Here is a 15,891-nt window from a genome sequence, read left to right on the forward strand (position 1 = left end):
ATGCACAAAGATGTCCTCCGCAGTGTTGTTTATAATAGTCCCAATGGGAAACAACCTAAAGAGCCAGTCATTAATGAGTGACTTAAGCAAATTATGGCAAAATATGACACAGCCATAAAAATTCGACTTGCAAAGCAAAATCAGATTCTTAATGTTGGGGAAAATACCTATGAGAAAATGTTAAGAAGAAAAACTTTAAAAGCAGACTGGAATTCTCTGTATGCATTATGAGATCATGTGTAAAAAAGAAAAATCGCAGGGAAAAAAATAAACAGAAGCATATGCCAAGCTGCGTGGTGCAATTATGGCTTTTAAATTTTTTCTTTACATCTTTCTGCACTTTGTAACTTCTCTGAAAAAAGAACATGCATCACTTTGATCGTCAAGACAACAAAGGAATAAACGGGAAGAGAATGTTCCTCTGCATAAGATGAAGGAGGAACCAGAATTTGGGGGATACCGGAGGCCTGGCTCACACCTGGGAGCCATCTGGCACCTGAGGATGCTTTTGGGGGATGCTGCATGGTGGCAGGATCGGGTGGGGTGAGAGTGGCATGTGTTCACCTGGAAGAGAACTGACTTAGACAATGGTTGGAAACACAAATGCCTTCAAGGGTCTGGCAAGTCTCGTAACTGATACTTGTAAATGAGCAAAGCTGTGCAATAGGATAAGGAGTGGTGAGGACTGTGGCAAAATGGGAGCTACACACCCTGCTGAAAAGAAGTGGCTGCAGAAGCGGCAGTGGCTGCTTGCCATCGGGAGTGGGGTTCCCGTGTGGCCAGACCTTACGTTCTTCAAAGACGCCAAAAATTGATACAAATACATGTGGAGGGGCGCGGGGAGGTTGTTGGTCTCTGCCGCTGAGGCTGGAGTGCGGTGGTGCCATCACAGCTCACTGCAGACTGCAGCCTTGACCAGCTGGGCTCAAGCGATCCTCCCACCTCAGCCTCCTAGGACCACAGGCACACACCACCACATCTGGCTGATTTTCTTTTTTATCATTTGTAGAGATGAGATCTCCCTGTGTTACCCACGCCGGTCTTAAACTCCTGGGCTCATGCGATCCTCCTACCTCAGCCTCCCAGAGTCCTGGGATTATAGGCATGAGCCACCGCACCTAGCCTCATTGTTTAACATGTGAAATCTCTAAAACACTGGCACCTAATAAAAAATATATATATTTTCGACATCATGCAGTCCACATCTCCTGGCCAGATGTGGGTGAGCCACAGAGTCTGTGACTTCTGACCTGTCCCTTCTCCTCCCACGTGGCTTCCTCTTCCACGGGCTCTGTTAAATGCGCTATGTGGGCTACAGGCCTGCAGCGCAGACTGAAAGGGCTTTCCTTCTGTTCTTTCTGCCAGAAAATGAGCCTCCATCTCCGCTGGTGTCCGGGATTATTGATTACAACATGCCCCTCACCTCCACCTACCTGAAGCAGATGAAGCTTCGAGTGATGAATTCCCAGGAGCAGGTAAGGTGGCAGTCTCCCTTACCCCATCTGAAGGTGTCCTGACTTGCCTCGCCGTGGTTGATTCTTTCCAAGTCTTGGGGCCACAGCTTGTGTAAACACATGGGAAATCAAAGAGGCCCTTATCTGGTTGTCTGGGCTGTGCAGTCCAGGCAGAGAGGGGGAAGCAAGAATGTGTTCCTTGTGAGAGGGTCTCCTGTGCAGACAGCCCTGTGGGTCTTCAGTGAGAAAAGTTTCCCCTTGGGTGGGCTCCCGGGAGGAGGGGATGTGGGACGGAAGGGCCGCAGCCCCGGACCCTGGAGCTGGTTCTCTCTCAGCTTGCCCTTGATCGCTTGCCTCTTGCCTCCTTCCCCCAGGGAGGCAAGAGAGAGTGGCTGCCTGCTTGTGGCCTCTGTCACTCTTGGGGCCCGGATGGACTAGGAGGATAGGCCTTGGAGGGTGGCCCTGGGGCCTCCTGGCTGTCCAAGCCTCCCCAGCTGGGGTTTGCCAAGGGCCATGAGGCACCATGGAAACAGGCTATGAAAAGAAACTCCCTTTCGCCTGCCTTCCCACACAGTCACCTCCTAACCCTCTGCAAAGCAAGTAGCCTGACTGTCTTTCAAAGAAAGGACTAGGTGAGTTCCCCTCCACCCCCATCCTCCGCTGCCACCTAAAACCAGGGTAATCACTTCTTGCTTAAGCTTGGAGTGTTCTCATCTCTTGTGACATCTGAACCCGTTGTGTCCTTGTGGCCCTGGCAGGGGATTGGATTCTTTCTCCCCCGTTGAAAGGTGGGTCAGAACCCAAGTCTGACTTCCAGCCCTGGGTGCGGCTGTCCCGTGCTGCTGGTCTCCTTGACAACCCCAGCGTGCGTGCTCTGAGGGGGTGGTGGCCCCTTGGCCAGATCCATGGTGATGTAGCAGGACACATGCAGGTAGCATCTCTGCCCGTGATACCCAGTTTGAGGACTTAAGCTAGGTGGCTTGAACCTGCAGAGCTTTGTATCCTTTCAAGAGGCGGGGGCGGCGAGCCCTCCCTTCGCCACTCCATGCCTGGCACCTAGAAGCTGTGTGAAGGAACCTTTGCTCTGAGCGGTAGGACCGTTCGGTAGAACTGTGTCTCCCCTGCCTTCTCATCTGAGCACACATGTTCTGGGATGTTTGCGTCTCCAAGAAACTTCACCTCATCACAAATAATTCCATGGGGAAAACGGGCGTCGATTGGGTTTCTAGCGCACAAAGGCAAAGTAGTTTGGGCTACAGGAGTGTCGGTAATGAGGGTGTTGCTTATAGAGCCCCAGCACCGCTGTGCAGGCTCCATGTCAGGTCTCCTCTGACTGCCGCTGAAGAGCGATCTGTGGCCTTTCTTTCCTGTAAGCATCCTCATTGTCACAGGCACCTGGCTCCGTAAACACTGTTATCACCGTTCTCGTCTGTGCCCATGAAGAATGAAGGACAGAACCACACAGACAGCTGGGAGCACAGCCCCCGGGTTTTCTTTCCTACAGAAGGGCACTAAATCCAGGTCACCACTAGAACCAGTAGCGGTCAGTGTCGTGCAAGTTGGCATCTCTCATTAACGAATCAGATATTTGAGCCGGTTAAAAATCCTTACTGCGCCTTCACTTGCGTCAGTGGAAGAGGGGAGTTAAGACTACAGGCTAGGTGCTTTAATGAGGATTCGGTCATTCCACAGGTACTTACAGAGCGCTGTTCTGTGAGCCAGGCTCTGGGGATGAGCAGAAACAGCAGTACCCCTAGATCTTCTTCTTATGTGTTTTTTGTTGTTGTTGTTGGTGGTGGTGTTCTTGTTTTTGTTTTTTTGAGGCAGAGTCTCACTCTGCCACCCAGGCTGGAGTGCAGTGGCATGATCTTGGCTCACTGTGACCTCTGCCCCCCGGTTCAAGCGATTCTCCCACCTTAGCCTCCCATGTAGCTGGGATTATAGGCACTTGCCACCATGCCCAGCTAATTTTTTATATTTTTCATAGAGACGGGGTTTCTCCATGTTGGCCCAGCTGGTCTTGAACTCCTGGGCTCAAGCAATCCGCCCGCCTCTGCCTCCCAAAGTGCTGAGATAGTTTCCGACTGGCATCCCCGTGTGTGTTTTCTTCTGGTCTAGGGGAGACAGACAGCAGCGGCAGGATCGCACACAAATGCCCAGCTCACAGTAGGCAGCAATTAACAATGGAGGAAGTGATCGATGGGGCATCACCATGGGCAGAAGGACATGTGGCACTGCGGGTACTTAGGGTGGGCTAGAGGGTGGACTGAGGCAGGGGTCTGGGAAGCTGTGCCTCAGAAAGGGAGGCGTCAGCTGAGAGTGGGATCTGAAGGGAAGAGAAGCTATTCCAGGCTGAGGGAATAGCTTCTGCAAAGGCCTTGTGGCTTAAGGGAGGACCAAGCCTGCACAAGATTCGAGGGGCTGGTGTGGCTGCAGCAGAGAATGTGATCAGTTCTGTAGCCGAGGCAAAAGGGGGAAAGCACAGTTATGGGAGCATAAGCACCTGATGAGTTCTGGGGATGAACTGAAGTTCATGACATGAGATGGATAAATTACCCTGGCGAGGCTCTGGCAGCTCCCAGAGGAAGGGGGGACTGTGGAGGGCATTTGTCCCCAGGGTGCTCTGGGAGTCCAGCTGGGACAGGGCCAAGATCGAGGTGGCCTCTGCTTCCAGTGGGGCTGGATGTGACTTCCTCTGCTTCATTAGTAGTTTCCAGGTGGGGGCCTCTGAATGCTTCTCCTGGGTGCAGCAGGAGATGGAAATTCAGGTCTGCCTTTTACCACCTGGCTGGTGAAGCAGCCTCCCACCTCATGCCTAGAGCCCTTCATCTGTCAGTCTCCAGCACGCTGTGCAAAGCAATGAGCTCTCAAGGCCTCAGTTCTTAGGCAGCGCCGTTATCCCTGTTTTATGGCTGGGCACGTGGTGTAATATGAAATCACATTGCTCACCAGATTATTTATCTGCAGCAGCAAGGAAGGGCCAAGGACCCAGCAGTCTTGGATTCTTCAGTTTGAGTTAGAACTAAAAATACACATGCTTGAATTACTAGTTTATTTCCTGTATAGCAAAGGCAGGCCAGGGTGGGTGAATGACTCCCCACCATCCAAACGCAGCCACGGGACAGGTTCGGCTGCTGTCAAATCCAGCCGTCCCAAGACAAGGCTTTGAGAGTGGTTACTTTTCATCACTCTGACCACAAAATCCCAGCAGAGGACATCTGTAGTGTTTGCAACTCTCTAATGCAGGCTACATGGAAAATAACCCCAATACTAAAGTAACCAGGAACCAGGATAAATATTTTATTTATTTTTTATTTTTTATTTTTATTTTTGAGAGAGAGTCTTGCTCTGTCGCCCAGGCGGGAGTGCAGTGGTGCGGTCTCGGCTCACCGCAACCTCCGCCTCCCAGATTCGAGTGATTCTCCTGCCTCAGCCTCCTGAGTAGCTGGGATTACAGGTGCCCACCACCACACCCAGCTAATTTTTGTATTTTTTGTAGAGATGGGGTTTCACCATGTTGGCCAGACTGGTCTCAAACTCCTGACCTGGTGATCAGCCCACCTTGGCCTCCCAAAGTGCTGGGATTACAGGGGTGAGCCACCGCACCCAGCCAGGATAAATATTTTATTAATGCTGAACAAAGCTCTATGTCTAAAAACTTTGGGTAAGAAAAAATCTCAATAATCCATTTATTTCCAGCATCACATATCCAAGAGACAATTGGTAAGGCAAGGAGAACATTTCCCCTCACTTTGCTTCATCAACGTGCCCGTGGTGGGATTTTCTTGAGGGCCAAACAGAATCATGTTGCTTGTAGGCCAGTTGTATCAGATTAATATGCTAGAAAATGAGTCCTTCTCAGCAGAGGGTATTAGATAATATGAAAACTCAACACAAGAGTCACACAAAGAAGAACGATTCTTGCTTGAACCCAGGAGGCGGAGGGTGCAGTGAGCCGAGATTGTGCCACTGCACTCCAGCCTGGTTACAGAGCAAGACTCCATCTCAAAAAAACAAAAAAAGAAGAAGAAAAAAATTATTCTTGAAGTCTGGTTCAGTGCAGCCAAGAATTATAGTGTCCTCAACGTACAAGGCACCACTCTGGGGGTTAGACTCTACCCTCTCAGGACCTCCAGCCTGAGACACAGACCCCAGGACCTGTCATCAAAGTGGCCACACTGAGCTGAAAATAGTGGAGTGTGGCCTGATCAAAGAGTTTTTTTATTCAGGAATACTCTTATAAAGATATAAAATGGACATTACATTTATTTGTACAGAGGAAGGAGCATCTTCTTGGAAGAGGCAGGAAGGAAGATTTCATGAAATGTAGACCATCTCAGACAATGGCCGTTAATATTCTCTGATAAAGTGAGATCCCAGGAACAGGTGCAGGCCATGCTCTTAGGGCCAGATCCAGCCAGCAGGTGCCGTCCTGAGCTGCCGATCCTTCAGGTTCACTCTCAAGGGTGTGAGCAAGATGCCGTGAGGCACGCTGGGCTCTCTTCTTCACACAGCCTCTGGTTTCATTTTCTGTCTTATTTGGGTTTCTTTTATCATTTTAATTATTATTTTATTAATTATTTATTTAGAGACGAGTCTCGCTCTGTCACAAGGCTGGAGTGCAGTGGCACAATCTCGGCTCAGTGAAACCTCCGCCTCCCGGGTTCAAGCAATTCTCCTGCCTTGTCTCCAGAGTAGCTGGGATTACAGGCTCCCATCACCATGCCTGGCTAATTTTTTAAAATATTTTTAGTAGAGATGGGGTTTCACCATGTTGGCCAGGCTGGTCTCAAACTCCTGGCCTCAAGTGATTTGCCCACCTCAGCCTTCCAAAGTGTTGGGATTATAGGCGTGAGCTACTGCACCCAGCCTCTTTTTTTTTTTTTTTTTTTTTTTTGATTACACAAGTAGCACAGAGACTCAGCAGAAAAATCAATCACCAAAAAGCAAAAGCATGGCAATGGAATATTTTGGTGGCTACCCTTCCAGACTCTTGAAGAAGGAGGGGAGTAACCTGCTTTGTTGACCCATATTATTCTGAGTCTCTTTGCCCTCTGCTGTTTTCACCTATCAAGGGAGCTGCTTATGTGATTTTCCTTTCATTCACTTATTCACACAGCTGTCCATCCATCCTTTTGTGCACTCTGAGTCAGGCACTGCTCCAGCTGCCAAGGAGACAGTGGTGAACAGGTCCAAGTGTCTGCCTGCCGGGCTCTCCCAGTTCAATGAGAGAGACAAGAAGAAACCAAACCAACACTCTCGTGTCTGCAGGAAGTGCTCAGAGGAGGAGTGGAGGAGGGACACAGGAGTGAGCAGGATGGCTGCTGTTTCAGGCAGATGGGTAATTAATTAGGCGATTCTTCTGTGTCCAGCAGTCTACATGCTTTATCCCTCACAAGGTCGACTTACTGTCCTCATTCTACAGATTTGACAGCTGAGGCTCAGAAAGGCTCAGCACTTGCTCAAGGCCACAAAGCCTCTGATATGGAGCCCAGATCTCTCCCATCCCCAAACCTGTGCCAAACCCTGTTTCTCCCCACACTGACCCAGATAAGGATGTGCTTTCTGGAAGCAGTGTGCTGACAGAAAACGTAAGCTGCCTGCGAGGATCACCCTCTGCCCGTGGGCTTTGTAGAGGGACGCTGCCCTTGGCAGTGATGCTGGCAGCCTGCGTGCCAGAGGGTGGCAAGCACAGGTCGGGGGCTGTGTTTGGCCTGGGACTTGGGAACCACCTTAAATATAAGGAAAATTAGGGCATATTGGGAGAGGACTGTGACAGGGCGTCACCCCCACCTTCCTTTTGAATGCTACGTAGTCTGCAGGGGCAATTTGATGTCTACATTATCTTTCTGAGATGACAGTGTTGGAACTGAGGCCCCCTTGCAGAAATCAGCTGGGGAAGCAGAGAGACAACTTTCTGTGCCTTCTCCCACCCAGAGGAAGCCGAGGCCCAGAGAGGCTCAGGGCTCAGCTCTTCTGTGTGCTGTTCCCATCCCTGTGTTCTGTCTGGAGGGGAGGACTGTGGGTACCTTCCTGGCCTCCCTCTCTGCAGTTCCTAGAGCAGCGATAATATCCCGCTAATGGTTTTAATGGTCCTCACAGCAGTGTGTGAAGTGGTGGTGTGGCTCCTCCGTCTGAGCCCACGTGATGGAGGTTCTAACTTGCCTCCATTAACCTCTGCCTCCCTCTGCTCTACTGTTCGGTCTTGGCCCAGAATTTTCCTTGGGTTCTGGAGGGCAGGTGAGGAGGAGCAGACCCCTCCCCAGGGTACACACGTGGGGCCTGCAGGGTCTCTAGGGGCCCAGGGGCCCTAGAATCTCCAAGTTATTGGCCTTCCTGCTCCAGCAAGCCAGCCAGCCAGCGTGAAGCTGCAGCGGGCACTGTCCACAGCCAGGATCCCTGTCACCCACCCCCTTTACTTTGTGATGCCAGTGCCACCCTAACAGTCCCGGCTCTAGCCCTTCCAGCTGTGTGACTTTGGGCCATTACTTCACCTCTCTGTGCCTCTTTTAACTCATCAGTTACTTGGGAGTAACAATAACACACCTACCTCATAGAGTTATCTCGAGTTCAGTGATACCAAGCAGTGTAAGTGCTCAGCCCCAGACACTCACAGGAAATCCCAGCGACCACATTGCTAGTGACGGTGATAATTATACAACACCTGTGGCCGGGAGCAGTGGCTTATGCCTGTAATCATGTCACTTTGGGAGGCTGAAGCGGGTGGATCACCTGAGGTCAAGAGTTCAAGACCAGCCTGACCAACATGGAGAAACCCTGTCTCTACTAAAAATACAAAATTACCCTGGTGTGGTGGCGCGCCTGTAATGCCAGCTACTTGGGAGGCTGAGGCAGGAGAAACGCCTGAACCCAGGAGGTGGAGGTCGCAGTGAGCCAAGATTGAGCCATTGCACTCCAACCTAGGCAACAAGAGCGAACTCCATCTCAAAAAATAAATACATAAATAAATAAATCAACATCTGCTTAATAGACACATCGAATGGCCTTGTGCAGGAGATGGAGCTATAAAGAAAGATAAGAGTGTGGTTGCTCTTAAGGAGCTCTTCTCGGTAGAGGGGACAAAATGGCAGCCACAGAGCTGTCACCTGGGACAGAAAACAGAAGGGGCTAGAGACCCGCCAGGCAGTTCAGGGGCACCTGCTTATTTATTTATTTTTTGAGATAGAGCTTCACTCTTGTTTCCCAGGCTGGAGTGCAGTGGTGCAATCTTGGCTTGCCACAACCTCTGTCCCCAGGATTCAAGCGATCCTCCTGCCTCAGCCTCCCAAGTAGCTGGGATTACAGGCATGCGCCACCACACCCAGCTAATTTTGTAATTTTAGTAGGGATGGGGTTTCTCCACAGAGGTCAGGCTGGCCTCGAACTCCCAAACTCAGGTGATCCACCCGCCTTGGCCTCCCAAAGTGTTGGGATTACAGACATGAGCCATCGTGCCTGGCCCACATTTATTTTTTTTAAGAAAACCGTGACAAATATATAAAACCTGAAAGGTGCCATTTTAACCAGGTTTAAGTATATAATTGAGTGGCCCTGAGTATATTCACAGTGTTGCACAACCATCACCGACTATCTATTTCCAAAATTTGTTCATCACCTGAAACAGAAACTCTGTACCCATTAAGCAATAATTCCCTTCCTCCCCTCCCCCAGCCCTGGTCACCTCTGTTCTGCTTTCTGTCTATGCAGTTGGCTCTTCTAGGCACCTCATGTCAGTGGAATCAGACAATATTTGTCCTTTTGTGCATAATGTCTTCAAGGTTCATCCATCTGATAGCACATGTCAGAACTTTATTCCTTTTCATTAGTTTTTTGAGAAAGGGCCTCACTCTGTCACCCAGGCTGGAGTGCAGTGACACACACAGTTCACTGCAGCCTCGCCCTCCCAGGCTCAATCCACCCACCTCAGCCTCCTGAGTATCTGGAACCACAGCCGACCACCACCACATCTGACTAATTTTTGTGGATTTTTTTTTTTTGTAGAGATGGGATTTCTCCATGTTGTCCAGGCTGACCTGGAACTCCTGGGCTTAAGCTGCCCATATCAGCCTCCCAAAGTGCTGGGATTACAAGCATGTGTGCTATTGTGCCTGGGCAATTTTATTCCATTTTATGACAGTAATATTCCATTGTATGGTTAGACCACATTTTGTTTATTACATTTATCTGTTCATGGACATTTGGGTTGTTTCCACGTTTTTGGCTAACTACATTCACTTTTTAATCATCCATTCTCTTTCTTATGAACCCTCTCAATTTCCCCTCTGCCCAGAAAGACCCCCAAAATATGGGCAGACACAAAGGAGAAGGAGTGTTAATGGGCTACTGTGAAAGACTGTCACCTACTCAAACAATGGTGACTTTTGGGTTCTTACCATGCAGAACCCAAGAGTACTGACTGGGACAGTCACATTTAGGAGCCTGGTGGCAGTGATGATTCTCTTTTTTCCTCAGGCTGCTCTGCAGCCCAGGTGAGGTGGGAGTTCAGAGGAGAAATAGCAGAATGGAACCATGACCTCGTCTCTTGCTGTGGCTCAGTGTTGTGACCTTTGATGATCTCCTAAAGAAGCAGAGCTTCTGAAATGTTTCTTTAAAGAGTAATCTCCATGGAATAGAAATAGAATGTAGAACTTCTAAACAAGTAGAATGAATAAAAGAAACACGGAAAACGTAATCAGTCCATTAAGAGTGATTAAATAGGGAATAAACAAAGAAACCATGAAAAAGAAATATAAAATATATATACATATAAAATAAACATAATGGAATATGATAAACAAGTACATATAATAAATTACATAAATTAATATAGCACAAACAAGACCAAACTACTAAATACAAAAAATGTGAATGGGTTAAATTTCACTTCACAGTATCATAAAAGACTCAGATGGGCCTTCTTAAATGGCATTTGGTATTTACAAATGACATTTTTCAAAATGACACAGAAAGGAAAATTAAAAAAGAGGGAGTCATGCTATTAATGTTAAATAAATGTTCAAGGCAAGAAAAAGCATTAAGTAGGGCAAAGTGTGATACTTTATGATGATCAAAGACAGTTTCCCAGTGACTCTCCAGACCTTGGAGGTCTGCTCTTGGGGGAGGGTGAGGAGGTCTGTTAAGCTTTGCTGTGAGAGGCAGAATCCTTCTTTCCAGCTGTCAGCATATCTTTGCCATCTCCACTCTCTTTTCACTGTTTGCAGATTTTGCTACTGTCTTGCAATAGCCATTTCTCTAGACTCCTCTCTTCAAACTTTGAGCATCTGTGTCTGCTCCTGAAAATGTGCATAGAGCAGTAAGTGGAGCGGACCCTGTGGCATTTGTGAGGATATGGGGTCTGCTGCTTTGGCTGCTTAGATTTTAGACTCCCTCATTCTCTCCCCACGGGGCTTTCCACTGAGGCGACCTCTTTCCTCTCAGTTCCCAGCCTCCCAGGCTCCTGCCCTTCCCACCGACTGTCTTCCCTCCCCCCAGCCTTGCTGGTCCGCTTCTGGCTTCTTTTCTTGGCTCCATCTATTACCTCCTCTTGTTGCGTCGCTGGTCGCTGAGCCGCAGGGGCCCAACTTGCCACCACAAGAGCACAGGAAAGGCCGGAAATGCTGTCGGCCACGTTTTCAGGATCCTCATGAGAATCTCTAGCCCAGACCTTCCCCCTGTCTCAGTACGTTCCCAGCACTGTGGAAGGTTTGTGCTGCAGCAAGAAAACAAAAGCTACTGAAATACTGACCTTGACCAAGCCTGCTGTTGGGATTTCTGTAGGCAGAGGATGATCCCTGGAGCATTTCTTCTGGGAGAGGACGTGCAGTTGGAGTAGCTGCTGTGAGCTTCTACCTTGTGCCCCCCAGACCTTCCACCACGGTCCCAGGGAAGCTCACCTACAGAAATCACTTCTAGGTGGCCATTTATCCCTTTTTAAATTGCTGGGATTTGTTTGCATTTATTTTTATTTTTATTTATTTATTTATTTATTTATTTTTTGAGATGGAGTTTCACTGATGTTACCCAGGCTGGAGTGCAATGGCGCGATCTCGGCTCACCGCAACCTCCGCCTCCTGGGTTCAGGCAATTCTCCTGCCTCAGCCTCCTGAGTAGCTGGGATTACAGGCACGCACCACCATGCCTAGCGAATTTTTTGTATTTTTAGTAGAGACGGGGTTTCCCCATGTTGACCAGGATGGTCTCGATCTCTTGACCTCGTGATCCACCCGCCTCGGCCTCCCAAAGTGCTGGGATTACAGGCTTGAGCCACCGCGCCCGGCCCTATTTTTTTTTTTTTTTTTTTTTTTATTTCGAGATGGAGTTTCACTCTTGTTGCCCAGGCTGGAGTGCAATGGTGCGATCTTGGCTCATTGCAACCTCTGCCTCTCAAGTTCAAGCAATTCTCCTGCCTCAGCCTCCCGAGTAGCTGGGATTACAGACCTCCACCACCACACCCAGCTAATTTTTTATATTTTTAGTAGAGATGGAGTTTCACCATGTTGGCCAGGCTGGTCCCGAACTCCTGACCTCAGGTGATCTGCCAGCCTCAGCTTCCCAAAGTGCTGAGATTACAGGTGTGAGCCACCACACCCAGCCTAGGTTTATTTTTATTTTTATAGATAGAATACTGTTTTTTTGAGATGGAGTCTCACTGTCACCCAGGCTGGAGTGCAGTGATGCAATCCTCACTGCAACCTCCACCTCCCAGGCTCAAGCGTTTCTCCTCCCTTAGCCTCCTGAGTAGCTGGGATTACAGGCGTGTACCACCATGCCCAGCTAATTTTTATATTTTTGGTAGAGACAGGGTTTCGCTATGTTGGCCAGGCTAGTCTTGAACTCCTGATGTCAGGTGATCTGCCCACCTTGGCCTCCCAGAATGCTGGGATTACAGGCATGGGCCACCACACCTGGCCTAGAATACATTTTAAAAAATCATTTAGAACATGGCCAAGTGCAGTGGCTCATGCCTGTAATCCCAGCACTTTGGGAGACTGAAGCATGTGGACCACGAGGTCAGGAGTTTGAGACCAGCCTGGCCAATATGGTGAAACCTCATCTCTGTTAAAAATACAAAAGTTAGCTGGGCATGGTGAGGTAGGAGGATCGCTTGAACCCTCAAGGCAGAGGTTGCAGTGAGCCCAGATCATGACACTGCACTCCTACCTGGTGAAAGAGCGAGACTCTGTCTCAAAATAATAATAATAATAATGAGGAACAATAGCGGACACTTCAGTTTCTACTTCCTAGCAACAGGCTCTTTTCTTTCATATCTTTTAGCTGTCCCTTCTGGTGTTTAACTCCTATTTTGAAATAACTTGCTTATACTGTTAATTCTTTATTTTTTAATTGGGGCTTTTGTTGTTGTTAATTTCTAGCATAGGAAATAAGTATTTGTACTCCTACACCCTCCCGTTAATACACTTATTATTTCTCCTTCCTCCATTGTGAAACATATCTATACTTCTCTATTTAGATAAATTGCTATTCATTATTTATATTATTATGACCATGTACATATTATTCATAGCTGACCCAATTAGCACGCTATGATTCCATTTCCTCTCTTTGGATTCCCCAGAGTTAGCCATTGCCTCTTTTTCCCCATCCGCAGCCCTCTCTTGACCTTGCTGATGCTGTGTGTGTGCTGTCATATTTATTTTATGTCCTCTGATGTATCAATTTTTTTCTTTAAATCATTTCTTTTTTTTTTTTTTTTTTTTTTTGAGACGGAGTTTCACTCTTGTTACCCAGGCTGGAATGCAATGGCGTGATCTCGGCTCACCGCAACCTCCGCCTCCTGGGTTCAGGCAATTCTCCTGCCTCAACCTCCTCAGTAGCTGGGATTACAGGCACGCACCACCATGCCCAGCTGATTTTTTGTATTTTTAGTAGAGACGGGGTTTCACCATGTTGACCAGGATGGTCTCGATCTCTTGACCTCGTGATCCACCCGCCTCGGCCTCCCAAAGTGCTGGGATTATAGGCTTGAGCCACCGCGCCCGGCCTTCTTTAAATCATTTCTGCAGTTGAGTCTTAAAAAGGCTAACTCCAATCCACCCCTATGTTTTCTTTTACTACATTTGTGTTTTCATTTTTTTTTTTGATAGACTATTTCTGAGAACAGTTTTAACTTTATAGAAAAATAGGGAAGATAGTACAGAGTATCCACACCGCCCACTCCCAGACACACAGTCCCCCTATTATTGATGTCTTACCTTAGGGTGATACATTTGTTACCATTAATGAACCATATTGACACATTATTGTAACTAAACTCTATAGTTTGTTTAGATTCCCTTAGCTTTTACCTAATTTCCTTTTCTGTTCCAAGATTTCATTTGGGATACATTACATTTATTTGTCATGTCCCTTTAAGCTTCTTTTGGCTTTGACAGTTTCGAAGAGTACTAGTCATGTATTTTGTTGAATTTAGAAATTTGATGTTTTTTTCTATATAAAACTGGGGTTATGGGCTATTAGGAGGAAGACCACAGATGTGGAATGTCGTTTCCATCACATTTTGTTAAGGGTCCATACTACCCCTATCATTTTGTTAAGGGTCCATACTGTCAACATGAGTTATGACTGTTAACATTGGCCTTGATCACACCTGGCTGAGATAATGCTCTGGTTTCTCCGCTGTCGGGCTGCTTTTCCCTCTTTCCACATGTGCACTTGGGAAGGAAGGCACTGTGTGCAACTTACACCTGAAGAGTAGGGTGTCGTGCTCTGCCTTTCTGACGGTGAGTTATCTACGTAAATTATTTAGATTTCTTATGCACAGGAGATTTGTTCCTCCTCCCCTGCTTATTAATTTATTCAGCCATTTGTAGAACTCTGGACTTATAGCTGTTTATTTTATGCTTTGGTGATCATTCAATACTTCATTATTTTGTTGTTCAAATTGTTCTAGCTTTGGCCATTGGGAGCTTTTTCAGTTGGCTTCTGTGCTCTTTTGACATACCTCATTGGTGTTTGGGGTTTTTGTTTGTTTGTTTTTAGTGCTTTCTTGCTTTCTGGCACTATAAAACTCCAGGCTCATCTTGGATATTTCCTGCCCCAACCCAGGAATCACTCCTTTCTTTAGGGAGCTCTGATTCCTTTCATTGGAAAACCATATTAAAAACCAAAATAGCCAGGTGCGGTCGCTCACACCTGTAATCCCAGCGGTTGGGGAGGCTGAGACGGGCGGATCAGTTGAGGTCAAGAGATCGAGACCATCCTGGCCAACATGGTAAAACCCCCGTCTCTACTAAAAATACAAAAAACTAGCTGGGTGTGGTGGTGCATGCCTGTAGTCCCAGATACTTAGGAGGCTGAGGCAGGAGAATTGCTTGAACCCAGGAGGCAGAGGTTGCAGTGAGCTGAGATCATGACACTGCACTCCACCCTGGCAACAGAGTGAGACTCCATCTCAAAAAAAAAAAAAATTGTTTCTTTAGTGCCTAAAAATATCTGGCTGGGCATGGTGGCTCACACCTATTTTTCCAATCCTTTAGGAGACCAACGCAGAAAGAAGGATCTCTTTAGCTCAGGAGTTTAAGACCAGCTTGGGCAACATAGCAAAACCTCATCTCTCTATATTTTATATAAAACAAAACAAAACAAAAAAAGCCCAAGATCTGGGTACCTATGTATGCTCATTGGTACTGAAGTGTCCTTTCTTGTAAGCCCTTCCAGCTGACAGAGCAAAAAGCATACATGTTTTCATTTTCGTTTCTTATATTTAATCTTTGATCCATTTGGAGCTCATACTGATGTGTATTCTGAGATACAGATTCTGCTTAACCCTTTTGTCTCGGCATCATTTGTTAAATACTCCACTTCCCCCCACTGATTTGAGATGACACCTTTAAAACTTACTAAGTTTCCATCCAAAACAGAATCTACTTCTGTTTGGTTCACGAGGCTCCTTGACTGTTCATGTGGCAGCACCAAACTGTTTTAAGTGTGAAAACTTTATCATATATTTTAGTATCTAGTAGGAATGGTTTCTCCTTTATTGGCTCTCTTTTTAAAAGTTTTGCTGGCTTATGGGCCAGGCACAGTGGCTTACGCCTGTAATCCCAGCACTTTGGGAGGCTGAGGCAGGCAGATCACGAGGTCATGAGTTCGAGACCAACCTGGCCAATATGGTGAAACCTTGTCTCTAATAAAAATATAAAAACTAGCCAGGCATGATGATGTGCACTTGTAATCCCAGCTACTCAGGAGGCTGAGGCAGGAGAATTGCTTGAACCCAGGAGGCAGAGGTTGCAGTGAGCTGAGATCACACCATTGCACTCCAGCCTGGGTGACAGAGAAAGACTCCATTTAAAAAAGAAAATGAAATAATAATAATAATAATAATAATAAAGTTTAACTTGTTTGAAAAAAAGGCATTACTTGAAAAAAAAATTGTTTCTTTTTTTTTTTTTTTTTTTTTTTTTTTTTTTTTTTT

At 47.2% G+C, this 15,891-nt stretch overlaps 1 protein-coding gene across 2 annotated transcripts in view; it reads left to right on the forward strand.

Moving 5' to 3' along the window:
• NOL4L (nucleolar protein 4 like) overlaps nucleotides 1-15,891 on the forward strand; it is a 144,186-nt gene that overhangs the window by 73,573 nt on the left and 54,722 nt on the right. For both annotated transcript variants that reach the window (XM_032295261.1, XM_032295262.1), the window contains exon 4: nucleotides 1,366-1,475. In XM_032295261.1, coding sequence (XP_032151152.1) covers nucleotides 1,366-1,475 — 110 coding nt within the window. The remainder of the gene's footprint in view (nucleotides 1-1,365; nucleotides 1,476-15,891) is intronic.

Source organism: Sapajus apella, unplaced genomic scaffold, assembly GCF_009761245.1.
Source record: "Sapajus apella isolate SASKATOON/1434 unplaced genomic scaffold, GSC_monkey_1.0 scaffold33, whole genome shotgun sequence".
Lineage (NCBI taxonomy): Eukaryota > Metazoa > Chordata > Mammalia > Primates > Cebidae > Sapajus > Sapajus apella.